Here is a 23,158-nt window from a genome sequence, read left to right on the forward strand (position 1 = left end):
TGTGTTGGGTCTGACCACTATTTCAAAATCTCCTTTTTTCTATTACCAGAAGATCAGAATAAATGGATGTAGGAGTAAAATTAATCTGATTTCTTGAATCTATGTCAGGTTGCTGAAAGCATATCAGTGGCACTGCCAGGAAATAACCAAGAATTACAGAAATCAATGAGGTTTTCCTTACACAGGTTCAACATCACACTTGGGTGTAGGGTGTGAGCTGAAGTCTGCTCCTCCAGAAAAGGAAAAAAGCTGTGAAATTATCCCACCAATTATCACATCACCTGGCTGAAGATATTGGTATTGCACTTTCAGAGACTCACGAATGGTACACACTGCAGGAGATATCCCACAATCTGTTGGTGGCAGCAGCAACAAACACACAAGAAGTCTCAGGGACAAGAAGGACCCTCTCATGCAGCAGGCAAAATGACTGTCCCTTAATTTAAGATCTCCTACTCCTACTTTGTTCATCATCATCCAGCTATTTAGTATGCCATGGTCTTTATGATTCTGGATCCTACCACTAAATGCATATACACTGATCTGCTGAATCTATGGATGGATGGATGGATGGATGGATGGATGGATGGATGGATGGATACATGTATACATACATACATACATACATACATACATACATACATACATACATACACTAACCCTCACTTTGATCAGTTCAGGAGTTACAGTATATACCTGTATGCAATTAGAATGGAAAAATATTTTTTCTGCCTTGAGAGTAATGATGATTTCATAATTATCACCTTAGATAATCATCCGGTGTGCATTTTCCAAAACACTGCACAATTCCCAGAGGTTAATCCTCCTCCTCCTCTTTCTCCTCGGTCTTCATTCTTGGTTTGGGCCTAATAATGATTGTTTTGTAGATGATAAATACTGGAGATGCTGAACAAAAGGAGAGCTACATTATATATATTTATATTATATATTTTTGCAATCAGGGATTTTTTCCTATGTTGAAAGATGTTAAATGGCCATGGTGGGATGAAATCTCTATTCATCGCTTTCAGGCCTGTCAGACATTTTATGTTGTTTCTTCTGAGACTTATGGGAGAAAAAAAACCCTGATTGCAAAAATATCACACATTTATACCTATGAATTAAAAGAAATAAATATTTGACCTCTACAGGGAGGAGTCATAAAATATGGGTGTGTCTGGCTGAAGAGGTCCAAGAAGGCCGAAATAGTGCTATCCCAGTCTCCCATAAGTCTCAGAAGAAACAACATAGGCCTGAAAGCGATGAATAGAGATTTCATCCCACCATGGCCATTTAACATCTTTCAACATAGGAAAAAAACCCTGATGTGTGTGTGTGTGTGTGTGTGTGTAATATTTTTTTAGGAATACACATGTCATAAATTATCCTTAGATCTAATTATTAGATTTGATTTACTGGGAATAGATTTATTAGGGATAAAGGTAAAGGTAAAGCTTTCCCTCGCAAGGAGTCAGCCGTTCCTGACTCTAGGGGGTGGTGTTTATCTCCTCATCAAAGCCAAAGAGCCGGTGCTGCCTGAAGACGTCTCCGTGGTCATGTGGCTGGCATGACTAAACACCAAAGGTGCACGGAATGCTGTGTTGGCAGAAGCTGGGACAAGTAACAGGAGTTTACCCCGTTACGCGGCACTAGGGATTTGAACTGCTGAACTGCTGACCTTTCGATAGACAAATTCAGCGACTTAGCTACTGAGCCACCACGTCCCTATTTATTAGGGATGTAATCTAATAAATTGTTGTTACATTTATTTTTTGATTAGATTTCTTAGTTTGGATTTATTCGGAATATCTGTGTGTACGTGTGTGTCTTCAAGTCAGTGTCAAGTAGAAGAATTATTTTGCAGAAAATATGCTATGCTTCTCAATACTTTTGTGATGGAAGGATGGAAAAAAATAAAATATATCTGATAAAAGACATATTTCCAAATTCCTACAGAGATTTAAAACCATGAATATGCTTTTCTTCCTCTACATTTTGTGTTTTATACTGTCAGGGTTCCAAGTAAAACCCCCAACAAAAGAAGACTCTGAAGCTAGAATTTCCTCAAAGTTCCATTTTATTAGAGATGTCATATTGGCACATGTGGGAAAACCCGAATCAGAAAGTTTTCCCCACCCATAGGAAAGTCCAAGTCCCTGCCCAGTACCCACATGTCCATCACATGGCCCAATCATGTGAAAGACATGATTGGGCCATGTGATGCCAAACTGGAGATGCCTCCCAGTCACACCACTCCAGGTGCAGGGCAAGATGTCCTTGACTCTCAGAGAAAGGAATGTTATTATGACTATATATCTCCCCTGCTCCATACATTCCCCCCTCCCAGTTTCCCACAGTACTAAATGTGACAGGCCTGAGGATCCAATGCAAAAGATGGCTTCAAGCCCTGACATATGCTTTAAGTATTCTCCATATATTTTCCTCTTCCTTACATGAAAACTTTGTAAATACGTAAAAATATATTTGCTGCAAATGTGGGTAAATGATAGGACTGCTTTTGTAGCAACTGTTCATATTATTAAATAACTAAACTAAGAATAATTGCTAGAAACATCGATCCAACAAAATAGTACAATATTTGATTTAGAGAAAGTGCACAATAAACTAAATCAGCCTGAATTGTGGAAGGTTCTGCTAGAATATGACATTGAAACTTGGCTGCTGAATGAAACTTGGCTGCAGATATGCTAAAACCTGTCTGAGAATTTATTGGACATTTTGAGAACAGTTCAAAATTTAGTAAGTAGTAACACACCTTTGGTTGCTTAATGTATTATCAATAAATGTTAATAGCTTGCTGATGTAACTCATGCAATCTACAAAGTCTTACATGGCATGGGAGCAGGATATTTGTGGGTCCAACTTCCTCCAATTGTCTCTGCCTGCTCCATCAGCTCCAGCAGGAGTAGCATACTCTAGATCAGTAGTTCTCAACCTTCCTAATGCCGCGACCCTTTAATACAGTTCCTCATGTTGTGGTGACCCCCAACCAGGGGTGGGTTCTAAATTTTTTTACTACCGGTTCTGTGGGCGTGGCTTATTTTGTGGGTGTGGCTTGGAGGTCATGTGACTGGGTGGGCGTGGCTAGCTGGTCATGTGACCGGGTGGCCATGGCTATATGTATAGGGACTACTCAGAGGGCTGAAAAAAGTCATTTCTGACAGGTCCTCGCACTTTTGACTGGTCCTCACACTTATGACCATCCTCACATTTATGCCTGTGCAGCATTCTTAACAACCATGTCACTCATTTCACAACTGCTTCTCTTCAACATGGTATAAGATAGGGCAAAAAACGTAAAATGTGAGGACAGTCGTAAATTCGAGGATTGGTCAAAAGTGCGAGGACCAGTCAAAAATAACTTTTTCAGCCCTTTGAGTAGTCCATATGCATAAAAGGATACAGCAATAGAGAGGGATGAAGGAAGGGAAGGGAAATTAGAGTAGAAGTGAGGGTAAGAGAGGGAGGAAGAGAGGAGGAGAAGGAGAAAGGAAGAGGAAGTAGGGAGGAGAAGAAGAAGGGGAGGAAGAGAAAGTAAGAAGAAAAGAAAAGAGAGAGGTGGTAGGTTTGAGGAGAAAGATTGCTGTACAATAAAAAAGATGAAAGGGAAGAAAGCCAACCCCAAACAAATATTAAGATATTAAGATAAAGAATGAATTGTTAAAAGAATAAAAGAGAACAAATAGCAATAAATAGCAATAATTAGAAACACACATACAAACATACAACGTATTTTCTTTGAACAGAGTATTTGGCCGGTTCACAAATTTAAACAGTTGTAGGAGGTTAGAATCCACCCCTTTCCTAGAAGAATGAAATATTTTGGGAAATATTAAAAAGGCAGAATATTATATTTCCCTACCTGGATGAGAAATGGAGAAGCATATTTTACAGACAAAGCAACTCCCACCTTCCTGCCCCCCACCCTTTGTTAATGGGCCAGAGGCAGAAACTCAATCCTTTGTCAAAGAACATTTGCAACACAATAGCAACAGAAACTAACACAATGGGCCCCATCAAGCCATGTGATCCTGTCCACCATTAAACCATCTTTCCAAGCAGTCTCCATGTTTCCAGTGTCTTTTTCCCCACTTGGAGCAGAACGCAGAAGGATATTTCTTCCAACACAGTATTTAGTCATTTCAATTAAATTTACAATTTTTATATTTCCTTTTTACCATATTTATTCCTCATCTATTTTTTAAAAAACCAATATTACCCTTCATCCTCATCTCTAATCTTAATCAAATTCAATTTTTCCCTTCTATTCTATATTATACCCCTTCCCATTGTCATCTATTTTTATATCCATCCTCACATTGGTTAATTATGTAATACAGTTGTTTAATACAAATTCAACATTTTAATATAAATCAATTAGTTATATAGCTACCTTTTTTGTATATTAATCAATATGAACATGAATATTCCAATTATTTCCATGCAATCCAATTTCTTACAAATCAATTAATTATATTTACCAATAATAATAAACCAAATAATTTCCCCCATATATTCCTCCAAACCACAACTTAACCATTTCTGCTTTCAACACAATATACAATTAATAGTATCTCAATTATTACAATTCCCTAGTTAAATAGAGCTTTTTTTCTTCTGTGTTTTAAAATCTTGAACCTCCTCTTGCCCTAAATTTCCCATTGTTTGCAGTTTGCACCTACCTTTTTTGGTGAGGAAAAAGAAATCTATCTGCCTCATTTTGTCACGTTGCAGCCAAGACCCTGCTTACTTTCAATTTCCCTTTCTCAGCATAGCTAGGGGGAAAAAAATCTGCTCCAGGAATTTACCTCTTTGCGGCTAGCTAGCAACAGAGCCCTCCGCAAAACAGCTGAGAGTAGGGCGGCTCTTTGAAGCCCCGCGGCAAGAATTTAAAGTTTTTTTCCCCTCTAGCCATCAGCTGGGACTCCGGAGGCAGCAATAGATTGGGAGTGGGCGGGGTAAGCGAACGGCGACCATGCGATCCGGCAGAGGGTGAGGGTGAGTGAAGGCGTGGGGGGGGCGAGAGAGGGCTTTGGCGACCCCTGGGAAATGGCCGTTCGACCCCCAAAGGGGTTGCGACCCCCAGGTTGAGAACCGCTGCTCTAGACACTGTTTACTAAGGAGTGCTATCTAATAGTACCCTAGTAGTATGCCTTTTATGTCACTGAATCTTTATGTAACTGCGTCAACCTTTTCAAGTGAGCCAGGTCACGAATCTGATGGTGCAGGAATTCCAGGAATACTACTTTATTGTGATACGTTATAGAAACAGACAGTTGAAATCTAATCCAAACAATCAACTTTCCCCATTTTAAGAGCATTGAGGTCAAGTTGGAACTATTCTACATCTTTTCCTCACACATTCCACTTCCTCATGACTGATCAACATTTTATCTCTTCAACTTTCTTTTCAAGACCATGCTAAATTCTTCAAAATCAATGAATATTAGTAATGTTTAGTTTTTTGTTTTTAGATGGTCCTTTGTGTTGAGTTCTGGTCTCATTACAATGATGTAGCATTTAGGGAAAAAGATAGATCCCAATATCCCTATACCAGAAGCCAAGATGGAGAAGATCTCCACAGCCACCATGTATTTTCCTTTGGTGCTCAGATACGTTGGGACAAAAGTCATCCACACGCTACAAAACACCAGCATGCTAAAAGCAATAAATTTGGCTTCGTTAAAAGAGTCTGGCAGTTTTCGAGCAAAGAAAGCCACAATGTAGCTGATGAGAGCAAGAAATCCCATATATCCTAAAATATAATAGAACATGTTGCCTGATCCTTCATTGCATTCAACTACAATCTCTTCTGGAAGAGAACGCATGTCCAAATTTGGGAAAGGAGGGCCAGTGCACAGCCACACTATGCAAATACTTGCTTGAATGCAGGAACAACAGAGAATCAGAGAGTATGAAAATCTTTTCCCCACCCATTTTCTCAATTTTGATCCTGGCTTCGTAGCCATAAAAGCTAGAACCACTGTGATGGTTTTGGCCAAAACTGAAGAGACCGCAACTGAGAAGATGATCCCAAAAGCAATTTGACGAAAAAGACAGGTCAGCAATTGGGGCTGACCAATGAACAGCAAGGAACAGAGGAAGCAGAGGAAGAGGGAGACAAGGAGAAGATAAGTGAGATTCCGGTTGTTAGCTTTGACAATGGGAGTATTCCGATGTTTTATGAAAATTCCAAGTACCACCACTGTGGTCACAGAAAATGATAGACCCAGAACTGTCAAAGTGATGCCCAAAGTTTCATTATAAGACAAGAAATTTAGATCCTTGGGAATGCACGTATTTTTTTCCTTGTTTGGATATTGTTCTTCTGGACAGTCTAAGCAGTCATCCATATCTGTGAAAATAGGTATTTCAGAATTCATAGCAGTACTTCAAATTTGCATACTTTTGTTTACTGAGAAGTATTTATTAATTGAAAACATTCTATTCATAAAACATCAGGGGACAACTATAGTTTTTGGAACTGCAATGTGCAATAATTCTCATCATTCATTGCCTTCGGTCCTCCAAGGTAGACATGCTGGCAGATATACTCCAGCAACATTAACACCTATTCACATCTCTGTTAAATATACCTTTGTTAAATCTTCCTTTTGGAGGGCTCAACTAGAATAGAAGTCTCATGAATAATCAGGATGACCTGAAGAGCCATGGTAGTGCAGTGGTTAGAATGCAGTGCTGTGGACTACTTCTGCTGACTGCCGGCTACCTTCAATTTGGCAGTTTGAATCTCACCAGGCTCAAGGTGGACTCAGCCTTCCATCCTTCTGAGGTTGGTAAAATGAGGATCCAGATTGTTGGGAGGCAAAAGGCTGATTCTGTAAAACACTTAGAGAGGGCTGCAAAGCACTGAGAAGTGGTATATACTGTAACTCTAAATGCTACTGCTATGTGTGTGAGATCTCTGTGTCCTTTATGGATACACACAGTTGTACATACATAAATATAACAATATTTCCTACCTGTTTCATTTGAAAATTTTCTTGATGGGCAAGTATTACAATCATAGCAACAAAATGGCTTCCCTTCCTTCCTTTTCTTTGTGGAGCCTGGTGGGCAATGATGATTGCACAGAGCAAGAGGAATAGTCTATTCATTAATGAGAGGGAGAGGAAGAGGAAGAGGAAGAGGAAGAGGAAGAGGGAGAGGGAGAGGGAAAGGGAGGGAGGGAGGGAGAGAGAGAGAGAGAGAGAGAGAGAGAGAGAGAGAGAGAGAGAGAGAGAGAAATATATTTTATTTCCTTGAATCCAACTATTTTCAGAAATCAGTACATGCATCATATACTTCTTAAAAATATTATTACTCGTGCAGCTGCATTCTGGACCAGCTGGAGCCTCCGGGTGCTCCTCAAGGGGAGCCCCATGTAGAGAGCATTACAATAGTACAGCCGGGAAGTGACGAGGGCATGAGTGACTGTGCGCAGGGCATCCCGATCCAGAAAGGGACACTCTCAAGAATCACCTCCGTCATCCCGTCCGAGGCTATCCAATTGGAGTCCAGGCCATCCCGAATCTGAGTGATTTTATCATGCTGGAATTGTCCAAAATCCTCAGCTCTACCCTGCAAGGGATCCTCCCTCGCTCCCACCTGTAGGAGAGAGTGGGTCACCCTAAACAGGGCGGCTGGAAGGTTCTCTGCAGATGCAAAAAGAGTGGAAAAATAGTTGGATTTCACCACTCTTATCACCACTAGGTAGGTCTTGATATAAGACCTCACCAGTATCCGGTCAGATTCAGTGCGGCTGGACCTCCAATTGCTCTCTAGGCGTCTTTTCCGGCGCTTCATCTCCCTCAGCTCCTCAGAGAACCAAGGAGCTGGTTGAGATTGGCACCGAGTCAGAGGCCACAAAGGTGCGACACGGTCCATGGCTCCAGTGGCTGCCCTATCCCAGGCGGCCACCAGTTCCTCAGCCGAGTCGCGAGTCAGAGTCTCTGGGATGGCCCAAGCTCCGTCAGGAACCTCTCAGGGTCCATCAGGCACCTGGGACGGAACCACCTGGTCAGTTCCGTCTCCCTGCGATGAGGGGAAGCGGTTCGAAAGTCTAGCTGAAGGAGCGAATGATCTGTCCATGACAAGGGCTTAATAACTAGGTTCCCTATTGTAAGATCATTCAACCACTGACCAGAGACAAAAATTAAGTCCAGCGTGTGTCCCCTGATGTGGGTGGGGTCATGAACTAACTGGGTCAGGTCCATGGCCGTCATGGAAGCCATGAACTCCCGAGCTGCTTCTGACATTTCACCGATGAATGGCAGGTTGAAATCCCCATGACCAGAAGTCTGGGGGTATCCACCGCCACCCAGCTATTACGTTGAGCAGCTCAGGCAGGGCTGCTGTCACATGACAGGGAGCCAGGTACGCAGTCAACAAACCCATCTGCACCCCATGACCCCACTTCACAGGGAGGGATTCATAGCCGGCTATCTGAGGAACAGTGGCCTCCCTCGGACTAAGACTTTCTTTAATAATCACCACTACCCCCCCTCTCCTCCCCTGGGCCCTCGGCTGATGAAATGCATGGAAGCCTGGTGGGCAGGCTTCCTTGAATCCAACCATTTTCAGAAATCAGTACATGCATCATATACTTCTGAAAAATATTAGTTTTATGTATGTGTGTGTTTGTGCAGATATGTACACATATAAGAATCTGATCCATAATAGCATGTATTATTGATGAACCTTACCTTTACTCAGAACAGGCTTTTTTCATCATTATTACATTGAAATAACCTACTGTATATAGAAATAGGAATAGAATAACAGAGTTGGAAGGGACCTTGGAGGTCTTCTAGTCCAACCCCATGCTTAGGCAGGAAACCTTTCAGACAAATGGTTATCTAACCTCTTTTTAAAAAGAGTTGTTGTTCCACTGATTAATTGTTCTAACTGTCAGGAAATTTCTCCTTAGTTCTAAGTTGCTTCTCTCCTTGATTAGTTTCCACCCATTGCTTCTTGTCCTGCCCTCAGGTGCTTTGGAGCATAGCTTGACTCCGTCTTCTTTGAGGCAGCCCCTGAGATATTGGAACACTGCTGTCATGTCTCCCTTAGTCCTTCTTTTCATTAAACTAGACATACCTAGTTCCTGCAACCTTTCTTCATATGTTTTTCTTGCCTAAATGTAGAACCTTACTTTTTTCACCATTGAATTTCATTTTCTTAGATAGCGCCCAATGTTCAAGTCTGTCAAGATCCTTCTGTATCTGAAGTCTATCTTCTGGAGTGTTGGCTATTCTTGCCAGTTTGGTGTCATCTGCAAATTTGATGGGTTCCCCATCTATCGCCTCATCAAAATCATTGGTGAAGATGTTGAAGAGTACTGGGCCTAACACAGAGCCTTAGGGTACTCCACTGCATACGTCCCTCCATGTAGATGCAGTTCCATTGAGGACTACACATTGAGTGTGGTTGGTCAGCCAGCTACGAATTCATCTGGTTGTGATGCTGTCTAACCCACATTTTTCAACTTTATCTAGTAGTATTTATTTATTTATTTATTTATTTTATTAGATTTCTATACCGCCCTACTCCCGAAGGACTCAGGGCGGTGCACAGCCAAACAATAAAAACACATACAATACAAAATTTAAAATAGAATAAAATCAAATTAAATAATTTTGGCCCTGACAAATTTAAAACCCCAAACTTTTAAAACCAATTTAAAATTGAATATATAAAATACTAAAAGATATTTAAAATTTTAAAAATCTTTTATAAAAGAGGGGGAAAATTAGGCCAGGCTGGCCTGGTGAAATAGTAAGGTCTTTAAGGCGCGGCAGAAGGTGCGCAGATCCGGGATCCTCCGTATCTCTGGGGGGAGCTCGTTCCAGATAGTAGGTGCCCCCACAGAGAAGGCTCTCCCCCTGGGGGCCGCCAGCCGGCATTGTTTGGCTGATGGCACCCAGAGGAGCCCCTCTCTATGGGAGCGTACCGGCCAGTGGGAGGCTATTGGTGGTAGTAGGCGGTCCCGCAAGTACCCGGGTCCTAAGCCATGGAGCGCTTTAAAGGTGGTAACCAGAACCTTGAAGCGCACCCAGAAGACCACCAGGAGCCAGTGCAGCTCGCGCAGGAGAGGTGTTACATGGGAACGCCATGTCGCTCCCATTACCACCCGCGCGGCTGCACTCTGCGCCAGTTGGAGCCTCCGGGTGCTCCTCAAGGGGAGCCCCATGTAGAGAGCGTTGCAATAGTCCAGGCGGGAGGTGACAAGGGCATGAGTGACCGTGCGTAACGAGTCCCAATTCAGAAAGGGACGCAACTGGCGAATCAGGCGAACCTGATGAAAAATCCTCCCGGTCACGGCCGTCAAGTGCTCTTCTAAAGACAGCCGTGAATCCAGGAGGACGCCCAAGTTGCGAGCTCTCTCCGTGGAGGCCAATGATTCGCCCCCAATAGTCAGTGATGGCGTCAACTGACTATATCGGGATGTCGGAAACCACAGCCACTCAGTCTTGGATGGGTTGAGCCTGAGCCTGTTCCTCCCCATCCAGATCCGTACGGCCTCCAGGCACGGAGGCCTCCATAACCAGTAGGTTATGGTTTACTTTATCAAATGCCTTACTGAAGTCCAAGTAAATTCCAGATCCTCCAGATCCTCCAGAGCCTCCAGATCCGTACGGCCTCCATAACCAGTAGGTTATGGTTTACTTTATCAAATGCCTTACTGAAGTCCAAGTAAATTATATCGATAATAATCCTCTGATCCACTAATTTAATAATAATAATAATAATAATAATAATAACATTAATAATAATAATAATAATAATAATAATAATAATAATAATAATAATAATAATTGTCTTGTGGTTATTCTGAGTTGTTTGTATTTGACTTCAGGGCTGCTCATAGATAGAGTCAATATATACATTATATTATTACTGAAAGTCAGGGACCACTTCAGTTAAACCACCTAAATGACATCTAAATTCCTCCACAAGAATTAGTGTTTACTGGTCGGATGCTCTTTCTGATGCCACATGGTGTTCTCAATTGTCTTCCTGGCAATTATCATAACAATACTGGCAATCGTTAATTGCAGAAAAGGAGGCCATCTATTTTAATTTTCAAACTGGAAACTTCATTTTGATCCTACCTGGTTAAAATGGGCCGGCCATGTGATTTTTCTTTCATTGATGGAGAACCTTCTGCCTGATGGGGCTTGAGGATCCATTTGTCCCACTTTTACTTTCATGAAGGATTTGTTAGGGAAAGTAACCCAGTTGATGATGTCAAATCCATCTAGCAATTCACCCTTCTTGTCAAAAGACACCTTGTCTCCGGCACTGTTGTTAAAGGAGACTTGACTTAGGAAATGATAAAGCTGGAATAAATGACGTTTTCACAAGTGTTACCAAAGTGGTGGAAAAAGTGAAAAACGTTTGACTTGGAAAAAAGTTTTGATATTCTCTGAAGCTATTTAATTATTTTATCACTCCATTATTGGTAGTCCCATTATTTCCTTCCCCAATCAAATATTTCACTTCAGCTCAGTTTGAAAAGCATACGAAGAATTAGCAGGCAATGTATTTCAAATAGACTAATTTTTTTTTAGCATAGAAATATATTGATATCCCTATGTCACTGATGGGAATCCAATTATTTCAGAGCCAAGGTTTACTATTTGCCAGGGGAATAGTACTATTGATACTATCTCTACTACCACTATTTCTATTGAATTAAATTTATATGTTGTCTAATTTCCAGTGACTCTGGGCAGTTTCCAAATGGTTATTAAGGACTGTAATTATGTATTTTTTTTCTCCTATAACTTATTGTGCAATTTTTATTATTTACTTAAATTAGAATGTTCTGCAAAAGTTTGGATAAAATCCTACATTCTGGATTTGGTAGCATCCTGCATCTACAACAATACATCTCTCATTTCTTTCAAAATTTACAAAAGCAATACTCTCAGAAAAACGTTAGTCCTTTTATTGCCATTGTGGAGTCTATTTACACGTATTTATCTCTGTGGTTTGCAGGTTGTCCTAGACTTATAACCATTCATTTAGTGATCTTTAAAAGTTACAATGGCACTAAAAGAATAACTTACAACTAGACCTTGAATTTATAGCTATTGCTGCATCCTTACAGTCATGTGATCAAATTTGATTGTTATGTAGTTACAATACCGTGTTTCCCTGAAAATAAGACCCTGTGTTATATTTTTTAGAACCCTGAAATAAGCGCTTGGCCTTATTGCCATGCGCTCAAAAGCCCGATTGTGCTTATTATCAGGGGATGTCTTATTTTGGGGGAAACAGGATAGTTGCAGTGTCCTGGGCTCTTGTGATCACCATTTGTGACCTTCCCATCCAGCTTTTGATAGCAAAGTCAATGGGAGAAGCTGGATTCACTTAATCATCATGTAATTCACTCAACAACTACAATGACTCACTTAACAATCATGACAAAAAATGGGCAGTTCTCACTTAACAACTGATTGTTCTGTCCCCGTCCCACACGCACACACACCAACAGACGTCCAAGAGTTAAAAACCAAACCAGCCGACAAACCCTATCCTTATGATAACGGAACTTGGCAGCAACCTAATGGCTGCCTGCCAAGAGTTTATTACTCACGAAGAGATAACTTCTCTCCGCTTCTGGTACATCAAAGTAAAATGTTCAATAATTACAGAGTAACTTAAGTCCAAATATAAGCAAAGTCTATAGCAAAAGTCCGGCAATGCAGAATGGTGTGGAAGCTTTCAGCTTTGTTCGTCACAAGGTTTGACTGGCCACCATGCTCCCTTTTATACCCTGTGGGGTGTGGTCCAGTGACTCAGCCTAATCTCTGGCATGCCTTTTCGTCTGTTGCGCGCGCTTATCTCTGCGACGCTGTCGAGGATCCAGCCAAGACTCATTACTCTCATCACTGTCCACCTGTGGCTGCGTGGACGTGCTTGGCCCCGGCCCTATCTCTTGCCCTTCGGTGGACACCGAAGGCATTGCCAAAGAGGAGGGTCCTGGAGAGGAGGCCAACTCCTCTCCTTCACTCTCAGAGTCCTCTCTTGCCGATGACACAGGCTCAGGTAACGGAGCCACAACACGCTTAGGCATGGAAATGTTGGTCCCAATTGTAATCATAAGTCAAGGACTACTCATATACTCATTGTCATTCCTTCTGTGCATCTTCTCTGGGAATTAGTAAGGCAGTATATACAGAATGAGAATCCTTCTTATATCTGGATCTATCTGGATCCGCTCCAGTCCAGCTTCCGGCCTGGGTACAGCACGGAAACGGCATTGGTCATGTTGGTGGATGATCTATGGAGGGCTCGGGATAGGGGTTGTTCCTCTATCCTGGTCCTGTTAGATCTCTCAGCAGCTTTTGATACCATCGACCATGGTATCTTGCTGCACCGGTTGGAGGGGTTGGGAGTGGGGGGCACCGTTTTGCGGTGGTTCTCCTCCTACCTCTCTGACCAGTTGCAGTCTGTGTTGGCAGGGGGGCAGAGGTCGACCCCGAGGTGCCTCATTTGTGGGGTGCCACAAGGGTCGGTCCTCTCGCCCCTTCTGTTCAACATTTATGTGAAGCCGCTGGGTGAGATCATCCGTGGCTTTGGGGTGGAGTTCCATCAGTACGCTGATGATACTCAGCTGTACATCTCCACCCCAGGCCATCCCAACAATGCCCTTGAAGTGATGTCCTGGTGCCTGGAGGCCGTGCGGATCTGGATGAGGAATAACAGGCTTCGACTCAACCCTTCCAAGACCGAGTGGCTGTGGCTTCCGGCGTCCCGATATAGCTAGCTGGTGCCAATGCTGGCTATTGGGAGCGAGTCATTGGCCCCCACGGAGAGGGCTCACAACTTGGGCGTCCTCCTGGATACACGGCTGTCTTTGGAAGAGCATATGATGGCCGTGGCCAGAGGGGCTTTTCATCAGGTCCACCTGATTCGCCAGTTGCGGCCCTTTCTGGATCGGGACACCTTACGCACAGTCACTCAGGCGCTCGTCACTTCCCGCCAGGACTACTGCAATGCTCTCTACATGGGGCTCCCATTGAGGACCACCCGGAGGCTCCAACTGGTGCAGAATGTGGCCGCGCAGGAAATTATGGAAGCAAGAGGGCGCTCCCATGTGATGCCTCTCCTGCGCGAGTTGCATTGGCTTCCAGTGGTCTTCCAGGTGCGCTTCAAGGTGTTGGTCACCACCTTTAAAGCGTTCCATGGCATCGGACCTGGGTATTTGCGAGACCATCTTCTGCCGCCGATAGCTTCCCACCGACCAGTACACTCCCACAGAGAGGGACTCCTCAGGGTGCCGTCAGCCAGGCAATGTCTGCTGGTGACCCCCAGGGGGAGGCTTTCTCTGTGGCAGCACCTGCACTCTGGAACGATTTGCCCCCGGAGATACGAAGGATACTGGATCTCCGGGCCTTTCGCCGTGCCCTAAAAACTTTTCTTTTCCATCAAGCAGGGCTGGCGTGAACCCCCCCCCTTTTTAGCTCTTTTTAGCTTTTTAGTTTTTTAAGTGTAACTTGGGTTTTAATTGAATTGTTTTAAATTATGGGCCAAAGCTGTATAATTCTTTTAATTGATTTTAAATTTTATATTAAATAATATAAGTGAAGGCACTAATATTAACAATAATAATGATGCATTTTAAAAATCTTTTAGATGCAACATTACCTGAAAATACTGTGATTTAGAAGTCCTTGGGTGATCTCTATCCAACACTACTCTGTATTTCCTTCTGGATGAGTAAAAGGCATGCAAAGCATGTGCCACAGCATAGACAGCATTATAAACACTGTAGCTTTGACTGGTCATGCTGGTTTCAAAAAAAGAACGCGGAAGGCTTTCTAGTCTCTCATTGCCAGTACAGCTTCCTTTGTCTGTTGCAGAAGCTGGAAACGAGCATTTAAATGCTTGTTCCCAGAAGACTCTGATAAAATGATCGGTCAGAGAATGGGGGTCCTGAAATAGAAGGAAATTCTGAAATGTTGACATCTCCGAGGTGCGACTTGCAAAGGACAAGGTGCTATGGAAGATCTGCATATTTAAATTGTTTAAAAAGGGCTCCACTGAAAAATCCCAATGGGCTGTCATCACCCATACTTTCTGCACAGGCAGCATCATGTCTGATTCGACAAGGTTGAGCACTAGCTGCAAATCTAACATCATGTGAGCATCAGCACTTACAACACACACATTGACGTTTGCTTTACTCAGCAACAGGGCCATTTCCCTAAACATGTCATTGAAATTATCAACCATGTGTAAAATATTGCTTTGGGGTGGCATTCGTTCAGAGAAGGCAGTGCAGATCCCATTATCATTAAAGCTTTTCTCCAAGGTCTGCACAAACGTTTCTCCTTTATCATCATCCATGGCCATGATCCCAATCCACTTCCATTGAAAATGAAGCAAGAGCTGGACTATTCCTGTATACTGATGCACTTCATTAGGTACCATGCGGTATAAGAAAGACGGGTGACTTATATCATTCACTGGTGGACTATATAAACAATAGGAGACCTAAAGGCCAAGATAATTACATTCATAATCGGGAAATATAAAAATATCTGCAGGGTCAAACACAAAAACACAGTAATTTTTATTTTATTTTCTAAAAAAAAATACTTAGTTAGTTTACAGCATACTCAAAGGCTGCTTCAATCACAAACTGACCCTATGTAGCATTTAATTTTCTCCATCCTTAACATGAGATGAACCAAACCAAACCCCAAAATAAATAAATAAATGAATAAATAAATAATAAAACACAGTATTTGTTCCACATAACAGATTATATATCATCCTGACTTCTTTTATCTGCATTTATACATATTATTTCTTTTGTCATCCATTTTCCCATCTCTATTTATTATTATTTATTTATTAATTCAATTTGTATGCAGCCCCTCTCCGAAGACTCAGGGTTATATAATTAGATTCATAATAGGGAAATATAAAAATATCTGCAGGGTCAAGCACTTTTCTATAATGCTAGGTTTTTTCCCCTTACATTGTAGCCTTAAAACCTCTTCTCCTCAACATTTTAACTTCAGAAAAATGTAGTATAATAAAAAGGCTTTTGGTCTTTCCATGCAAATGCTCAGTCAATATATTTCATGACCAATTAAAATCTTGCTTCCTCTTTATTTACAACCTATTGTCCTCATACCTTCTACGTATAATAGAAACTCATGAACATGCACCTCCTTCCTCATACACTCATACACTTTCATATTCTTTCTAAATTCATTTCTCACCTGTCCATTCTTGACCTTATCTCTCATGCTATTAAACACAGACTGCATTCAACTACCATGTTTCCCCAAAATAAGACCCTGTCTTATATTTTTCTGAATCCTGAAATAAGCACTTGGCCTTATTGCCATGCGCTCAAAAGCCCGATTGGTCTTATTTTTTATTTATTTATTTATTTATTTATATTTGAATTTATATACCGCCCTTCTCCTCCTAGGGACTCAGGGCGGTGAACAGCCGAAATTAAAATACATACAATATAAAAGTTAAGATAGCTAAAATAAATTAAATCAATCGGCCCCCAATTTAAAAAGCCAAAGCTATACAATTAAAAACTAACCCATAAAAAACTTAATTAGACTTGGCCGGCTTGCTGAAATAAAAACATCTTCAGGGCCTTACGGAAAGTGCAGAGATCTGGGATCAGTCATATTCCAGAGGGCAGGTGCCCCCACAGAGAAGGCTCTTCCCCTGGGGGCCACCAGCCGACATTGCTTGACCGACGGCACCCTGAGGAGGCCCTCTCTGTGGGAGCATATTGGCCAGTGGGAGGTTATTGGTAGCAGAAGGCAGTCTCGTAAATACCGTGGCCCTAAGCCATGGAGTGCTTTATTATCAGGGGATGTCTTATTTTGGGGGAAACAAGGTAACTTTTCTGTTTCTCCTAAGTTACCTAATTCCCACTTCCATAGCAAGGTGAGGAGAAGAACACAGTAGTGTTTAGTTTTGTCTAAAAAAATAAAATAGTTAGTTTACAACACCCACGGGCTGCTCCAATCACAAACTGACTCTATGTAGCATATAGTTTTCTCCCTCCTTAACATGAGTTAAACCAAACCAAAATAAATAAATGAATAAATAAATAATAAAATACACCATTTTTTCTCCATAAGTGATTCCATATTATCATGACTTCTTTTATCTGCATTTATACATATTATTTCCTTTGTCATCCATTTTCCCATCTCTAGTTAACAATGCATGAAATCCAAATGTTCCTCTACTTGCTCTAATTTTTCACTGTTTATTTTTGATTCAATATTATTCCTTTTATTTTCCTGGTTACAGTCTAAGTTCAGACGGCGCCAACAAAATCTAACATAAGAATATGAAACTTTCCTTTTATCATGTTTATTTTTTATGTAAGCTTCAAAGAGCTTTAAAAAGCCTCAGTGGTTATTCATGTATCAGATTACTTTTGATCCTCTTCTGTAATGCAATGATAAGGAATGAAGAGTGTAAAAGGAACTGAGAGAAAGAAAAAAAAGAGAAAAGTTAAAGCCAGGATAAAGAGACAAAAGGGAAAGAAGATAATCACCATCTACATATATAAAAGTGAAATACCACTCATGCATCATCACAAAATCTCCAGAACCATAAAGCCTACAAACTTGAAATTTGCCACGTATGTTCCTCTTGGCTTCTAGGTGCTCACTAAGAAAGGATTTTTCAAAATAACCATCAGAGCATTAGTATTTCCTATATTATTATTAACATGCTCTGATGCTAAGGAGTTTTACTCCCTCTCCCCACCTGAAACGAAATCTGTTCCAAATGCAAAACACAAGCAGAGGAGAGGAGTTTCAGTTTTACTTTCACAACAGCAAGCAGGGAATAGGATAGGGGATGCTTCTGTGAAGCAAGCCTGAGGGAGAGAAGGGGGATCGGATAGGCTTCTGTGGGGCAAGGCTGAGAGAGAGAAGGGGATAGGATAGGGGAGGATTCTGTGGGGCAAGGCTGAGGGAGAGAAGGGGAGAGGAAAGGTCAATCGTAACTACTCATTAATTTTCAAGCTGTAAATGTCGATTTATCAAGCCCGATCACATAGTTTCATAGTGGAACACAGGTATTCAGCTAGTATTAAAGATAAAAACCAGTTGGCATTGTGAGAATCTAAAACATGAATCCAGTTTTGTCCTTCCAACAAGGAACCCCTTTTATTCATATTATCCATTCATAACTTGTATGATTATATCAAGTTTTATAAACAAATTTACCACTCAGCAAATGAGAGAGAAATAATGCAATAAGTCTCACTCTTCCTGAAATATCACATTACCAGCAAAGAAGAATGAAATTGCATCACATTAATACAAGAAAAAAAAAAGTTACATGTATTTTGTGGTGCTGGCAATCAGATCTTAAAACTTTGTATTCTCTCACAAAAACTTAGAAGTTATATTATTTCTATGTGCTTTTGGTACATCACTATAGAGAAAATATTAACAATAAGATGTAGATAATAAGTTTCTTAACAAATGAAAATACTTCTTAATAAATGTGGATAATAAATGTCTTAATAACTTTTTAAAGTACATCACCTGAAAGTTAAAGTCCATCCATCTTAAAATTGTCAAGATTGAGAAACACTATAATAGATAATAAGTTCCTAAACAAATAGTGGTGCAATCTACCTTACCTGAGGAATCTTGTAGATCCCTAAGATAGTAGCTATGTGGAGGGAAGTTTCTGAGTCAGTACCCCCAATGACAGCTGCTGGTATCTTCTTGCTGCATTTGTAGTTCAGAATAGTTGGCTTCTGATTAAAGAGCAAGTTCAGCGTGTTTTGATAAGCTATCTGGGCATCAAAGTGGCTATCATAGATATGAAATCCCAGCGTTCTATTGGGTAAGATCATGCTGTTTCCATTGATTTCATTCACCGCAAACGCCAAGGCTAGGGTGTGCTGATATTTTTTCAGCATTACACTAAAGTAAAAGACACATCTTGAGTAAACCATGAAGTTCAGTGTTGTGAACATTTGCATCCTACTCCTGTAAGTGGTACCCTATATTTCCTGGTGGAGAACATTGGAGAATGAGAAACCTGACACTTAGAATGAAGTTACCTTTAACTAGAAGACTAGCTTGTTTGCTTGTAATGGATCTGCCCTTCTCCAATCTTACTGACTGATTAGATCCTATCAGATGTAAAAGATCAGAACAAAATTCAGAGCATACAAACAGATTTTGCAAACAGAATATCTGAGAGCTAGAACAGAGGTTTAAATCATAATATCCAACTACTTGCTCAGTGCTGGAACTTTACGTTGAAGCCAAATAGTTGGGTTAAACCCAAGAGCAATAACAGTTGCTGGGATGAAAACTAACATGGCTACCACATGTGTGTTTTCGGTCTGACCACTATTTCAATCTCCTATTTTCTATTACCAGAAGATTAGAATAAATGGATGTAGGAGTAAAATTAATCTGATTTCTTGAATCTATGTCATGTTGCTAAAAGCATATCATTGGCACTGCCAGGAAATAACCAAGTATTACAGAAATCAATGAGGTTTTCCTTACACAGGTTCAACATCACACTTGGGTGTAGGGTGTGAGCTGAAGTCTGCTCCTTCAGAAAACGAGAAAAGCTGTGAAATGATCCCACCAATTATCACATCACCTGGCAGAAAATATTGGTATTGCACTTTCAGAGACTCACGAATGGTACACACTGCTGGAGATATCCCAAAATCTGATAGTGGCAGTAGCAGCAAACACAGAAGAAGTCTCAGGGACAAGGAGGACCCTCTCATGCAGCAGGCAAAATGATTGTCCCTTAATTTAAGATCTCCTACTCCTACTTTGATCATCATCATCCAGCTATTTAGTATGCCATGGTCTTCATCGTTCTGGATCCTACCACTAAATGCATACACACTGATCTGCTGAATCCATGGATGGATGGATAGATACATGTATACATACATACATACATACATACATACATACATACATACATACACTAACCCTCCCTTCGATCCGTTCAGGAGTTACAGTATATACCTGTATGCAATTAGAGTGGAAAAATATTTTTTTCTGCCTTGAGAGTAATGATGATTTCATAATCATCACCTTAGATAATCATCAGGTATGCATTTTCAAAAACACTAGAAAATTCCCAGAAGTTACTCCTCCTCCTTCTCTTCCTCCTCTGCCCCCAAATGGGCCTAATAATGTTTTTTTTTTTTGTAGATGATAAAGTATTAGAGCTACAATACAGCTACAATGGAGAGCTACAAATTAGATTTATTAGGAATATAATCTTATAAATCGTTATTACATCTATTTATTTGATTAGATTTCTTAGATTGGATCAGAGAATCTTGAGTGATTATTCTGGGACTTTCCTTAACCTTGGAAAGTCAAGTAGACAAAAGGAAGCCTTTTCCTTGTGTTGTTGAGTTGGAAAAATGACAGTCCAGAAAAAGGAGATTCTCTGGGCATGTAAATTGCCAGCCATGTCTTCACAGGAAGTCAGATATACTTTATTTTCTTCCATCCTTCTTCCACCCCAAAAGTATTGAGAAGCATAGCATATTTTCTGCAAAATTATTCTTCTAGTTGACACTGATTTGAAGGCATACAAAGAGATATTCCTAATAAAGCCAATCTAAGAAATCTAATCAAAGAAATAGATGTAATAATGATTTTTTTAGATTATATCCCTAATAAATTTATTCCCAATAAATCAAATCTAATATTTAGATCTAAGGAAAATTTATGACATGCATGTGCAGATCACCTGTGATGACATCCGGGTCAGTGGGCGGAGCCTCCCACCATTTTTACTACCGGTTCTTGCGAACCAGTCCGAGTCGGGGTCAACCCACCATTGATGTGGTAACCATGTTAGTGTTCATCCCAGCAACTGGGATTGCTTATTGCTTTTGGGGTTAACCCAACTATTTGGTTTAAGATTAAATTTAAAGCTCTAGGACTGAGCAAGTAGTTGGATATTATGACCTAAATCTCTCTTCTAGCTCTCTGATATTCTGTTTGCAAAATCTGTTTGTATGCTCTGAATTTATTCTGATCTTTTACATCTGATACGATCTAATCAGTCAGTAAGACATGCTACAGTACATTTGATTGTGCTAAGGGGGAAAGTTTGCATCAGTTTTGGCTCAATCTTCTTTTGCTTAAATCCCTGTTATTATACACGTAGCTTTATTTATATCCATAGACCTCCTATTCAAAAATCATTGGAGAAAAATCTCTCCATATTTCTCTGACCTTGTGAGAGGCCAGAAGCAAGTGATTGTTTTGTGACTAGCATGTTGGGTTACATGTAATTTGGTCTGGTCTACAAGAAAAGCAATTCATCATTGAATAGTTTCACTGCATAAGTTAATGAAGCGATATTCAGTGCAATATAATCTGCAATGTAAAATCCTTGTATTAGTTTCTAAGCATATTTTCTCTGAAAATGGCGTGTTGCCTTAGAGTTTAGGACAGTTGAAATATTGGAGAAGGGCAGTTCCATTATGAGCAAACAAGTTAGTCTTCTAGTTAAAGGTAGCTTCATTCTAAGTGTCAGGTTTCTCATTCTCCAATGTTCTCCACCAGTAAATGTAGGGTACCACTTACAGGAGTAGTATGCAAATGTTCACAACACTGAACTTCATGGCTTACTCAAGATGTGTCTTTTACTTTAGTGTAAACAATGGAAACAGCTGCCTCCCAAGGTTTGGGGAGGGAAGTCGGGTGCATTAAAGAAAGGTAAAGGGGAAATGGGGTGGCGGGGGGTGGCAAGCTGGCCACGGGAACACCTTGCCTCCCCTACTCTGTGGCCCATAGCCCTAACAAGCTTGCCTGCCTTCCACATGGCCTTCCTGGTGTCCACGGGGCCAGCTTGCGAAGGCAGGCAAGTGGCCTGGCCATGGGGACTGCCGGGAAGGCTGCGGGGAAGGCAGGCAAGCTTGGCACGGCTGCGGGGAAGGGAGTAGGGTGCTAGCTCCCTTCCCCACAGCCAGACAGCCCTGCCATGCTTGCATGCCTTCCACACAACCTTCCCGGCAGTCCCCATGGCCAGGCCACTTGCCTGCCTTCGCAAGCTGGCCCCGTGGACACCAGGAAGGCCATGTGGAAGGCAGGCAAGCTTGTTAGGGCTACGGGCCACAGAGTAGGGGAGGCAGGCTGGGATGGTGGGGGGGGCGCAGGGCAGCTACATAGGCCGTGATTCACAGGGTTACCTGGCAGGCAGATCAGGGCCACTCAGGCTGGCAAGCTGCAAGCGAGAACCCACACAGTAGAAATGAGGAGTGACTGGGTTGACCAGAGGGGTAGGGATGGGGGAAGCGAGCATCGGGCAGCCAGAGCAAGCAAGCAGGGGACCAGTTTGGGGGCATGGCCAGCCAGCAGTCACTAGCAATTCAGCGACACAGCCCAAATAACTGCTACCCACCATTGCCCACACAGCGTTTCTGGATCACCTGCATTCTGCCCTGTGCTTCTGCCTCCATCTGCTGCTGTTGCTGCCATGTGAAGACAAGCTTCTCATGACTGGCTGCTGCTCCAGCCCATCGACTCTTGGCTTTTCCACAGCTCTGCCTCTGTCTGCTGCTAGTACAGGTAATCAACTCACCTGTGCTGAACTGTCTGTGGCTGCTGCCAGATACCATCGGCCCATGCATATTTGCTGTCTCTAGTGTGGGCCATGCCCACTCCTTTCACTAGGGCTTATATTTGGGGTAGAGGTTATATTAGGCACAGGTGTGAAAATCATGCTAGGGCTTATTTTCAGGGTAGGTCCTATTTTCGGGAAAACATGGCAATATCTAAGTGGCTATCACAAAGAAGAGGAGATCAGCCTATTCTCCAAAGGATCTGAAGACAGAACAAGAACAATAGATGGAATTTATTAAGGGAAGAACCGACCTAGAACTAAGGAAAAATTTCCTTACAAAATTAATTTGAAATTAATTTGAAATTTCCTATAACAATTAATCATTGAAATAACTTGCCTCCAGAAGCTGTGGGTGCTCCAACACAGGTTTTTAAGAAAAAGTGGACAATAATTTGTCTGAAATAGTATAGGGTTTCCTGCTTGAGCAGGGAGTTAGATTATAAGACCTCCAAGGTCCTTTCCCACTCTGTTATTCTGTTATTTCCAA

The 23,158-nt window shown here is 41.5% G+C and overlaps 1 protein-coding gene across 1 annotated transcript; it reads right to left on the minus strand.

Moving 5' to 3' along the window:
* Positions 1-3,820: 3,820 nt before the first annotated feature.
* On the minus strand, positions 3,821-22,666 carry LOC117657889 (vomeronasal type-2 receptor 26-like). The gene is made up of 8 exons (XM_087893363.1): positions 22,450-22,666; positions 19,566-19,737; positions 18,680-18,968; positions 14,723-15,525; positions 13,317-13,340; positions 11,133-11,367; positions 7,005-7,131; positions 3,821-6,376 (listed from the first exon to the last, which is right to left on the minus strand). Exons 1-8 carry the CDS (start codon positions 22,664-22,666, stop codon positions 5,478-5,480), a joined length of 2,766 nt encoding a protein of 921 aa, XP_087749489.1. The 3' UTR covers positions 3,821-5,477.
* Positions 22,667-23,158: the final 492 nt, after the last annotated feature.

This window comes from Pantherophis guttatus, chromosome 4 (genome assembly GCF_059756535.1).
Source record: "Pantherophis guttatus breed Tessera chromosome 4, ASM5975653v1, whole genome shotgun sequence".
Classification (NCBI taxonomy): domain Eukaryota; kingdom Metazoa; phylum Chordata; class Lepidosauria; order Squamata; family Colubridae; genus Pantherophis; species Pantherophis guttatus.

Bases quoted from the DNA above. Each gene is read 5' to 3' on its own strand.
- LOC117657889 (XM_087893363.1), bottom strand. From the start codon at position 22,666: ATGGTATCTGGCAGCAGCCACAGACAGTTCAGCACAGGTGAGTTGATT. The intron at 13,341-14,722 runs GTTGGATAGAGA...GGACCAGGATAG, and splicing joins AGAAGGAAATACAGAGTAGT to AGGAACAACCCCTATCCCGA. The intron at 11,368-13,316 runs TCCATAGATCAT...AAAACGTCATTT, and splicing joins ACAACCCCTATCCCGAGCCC to ATTCCAGCTTTATCATTTCC.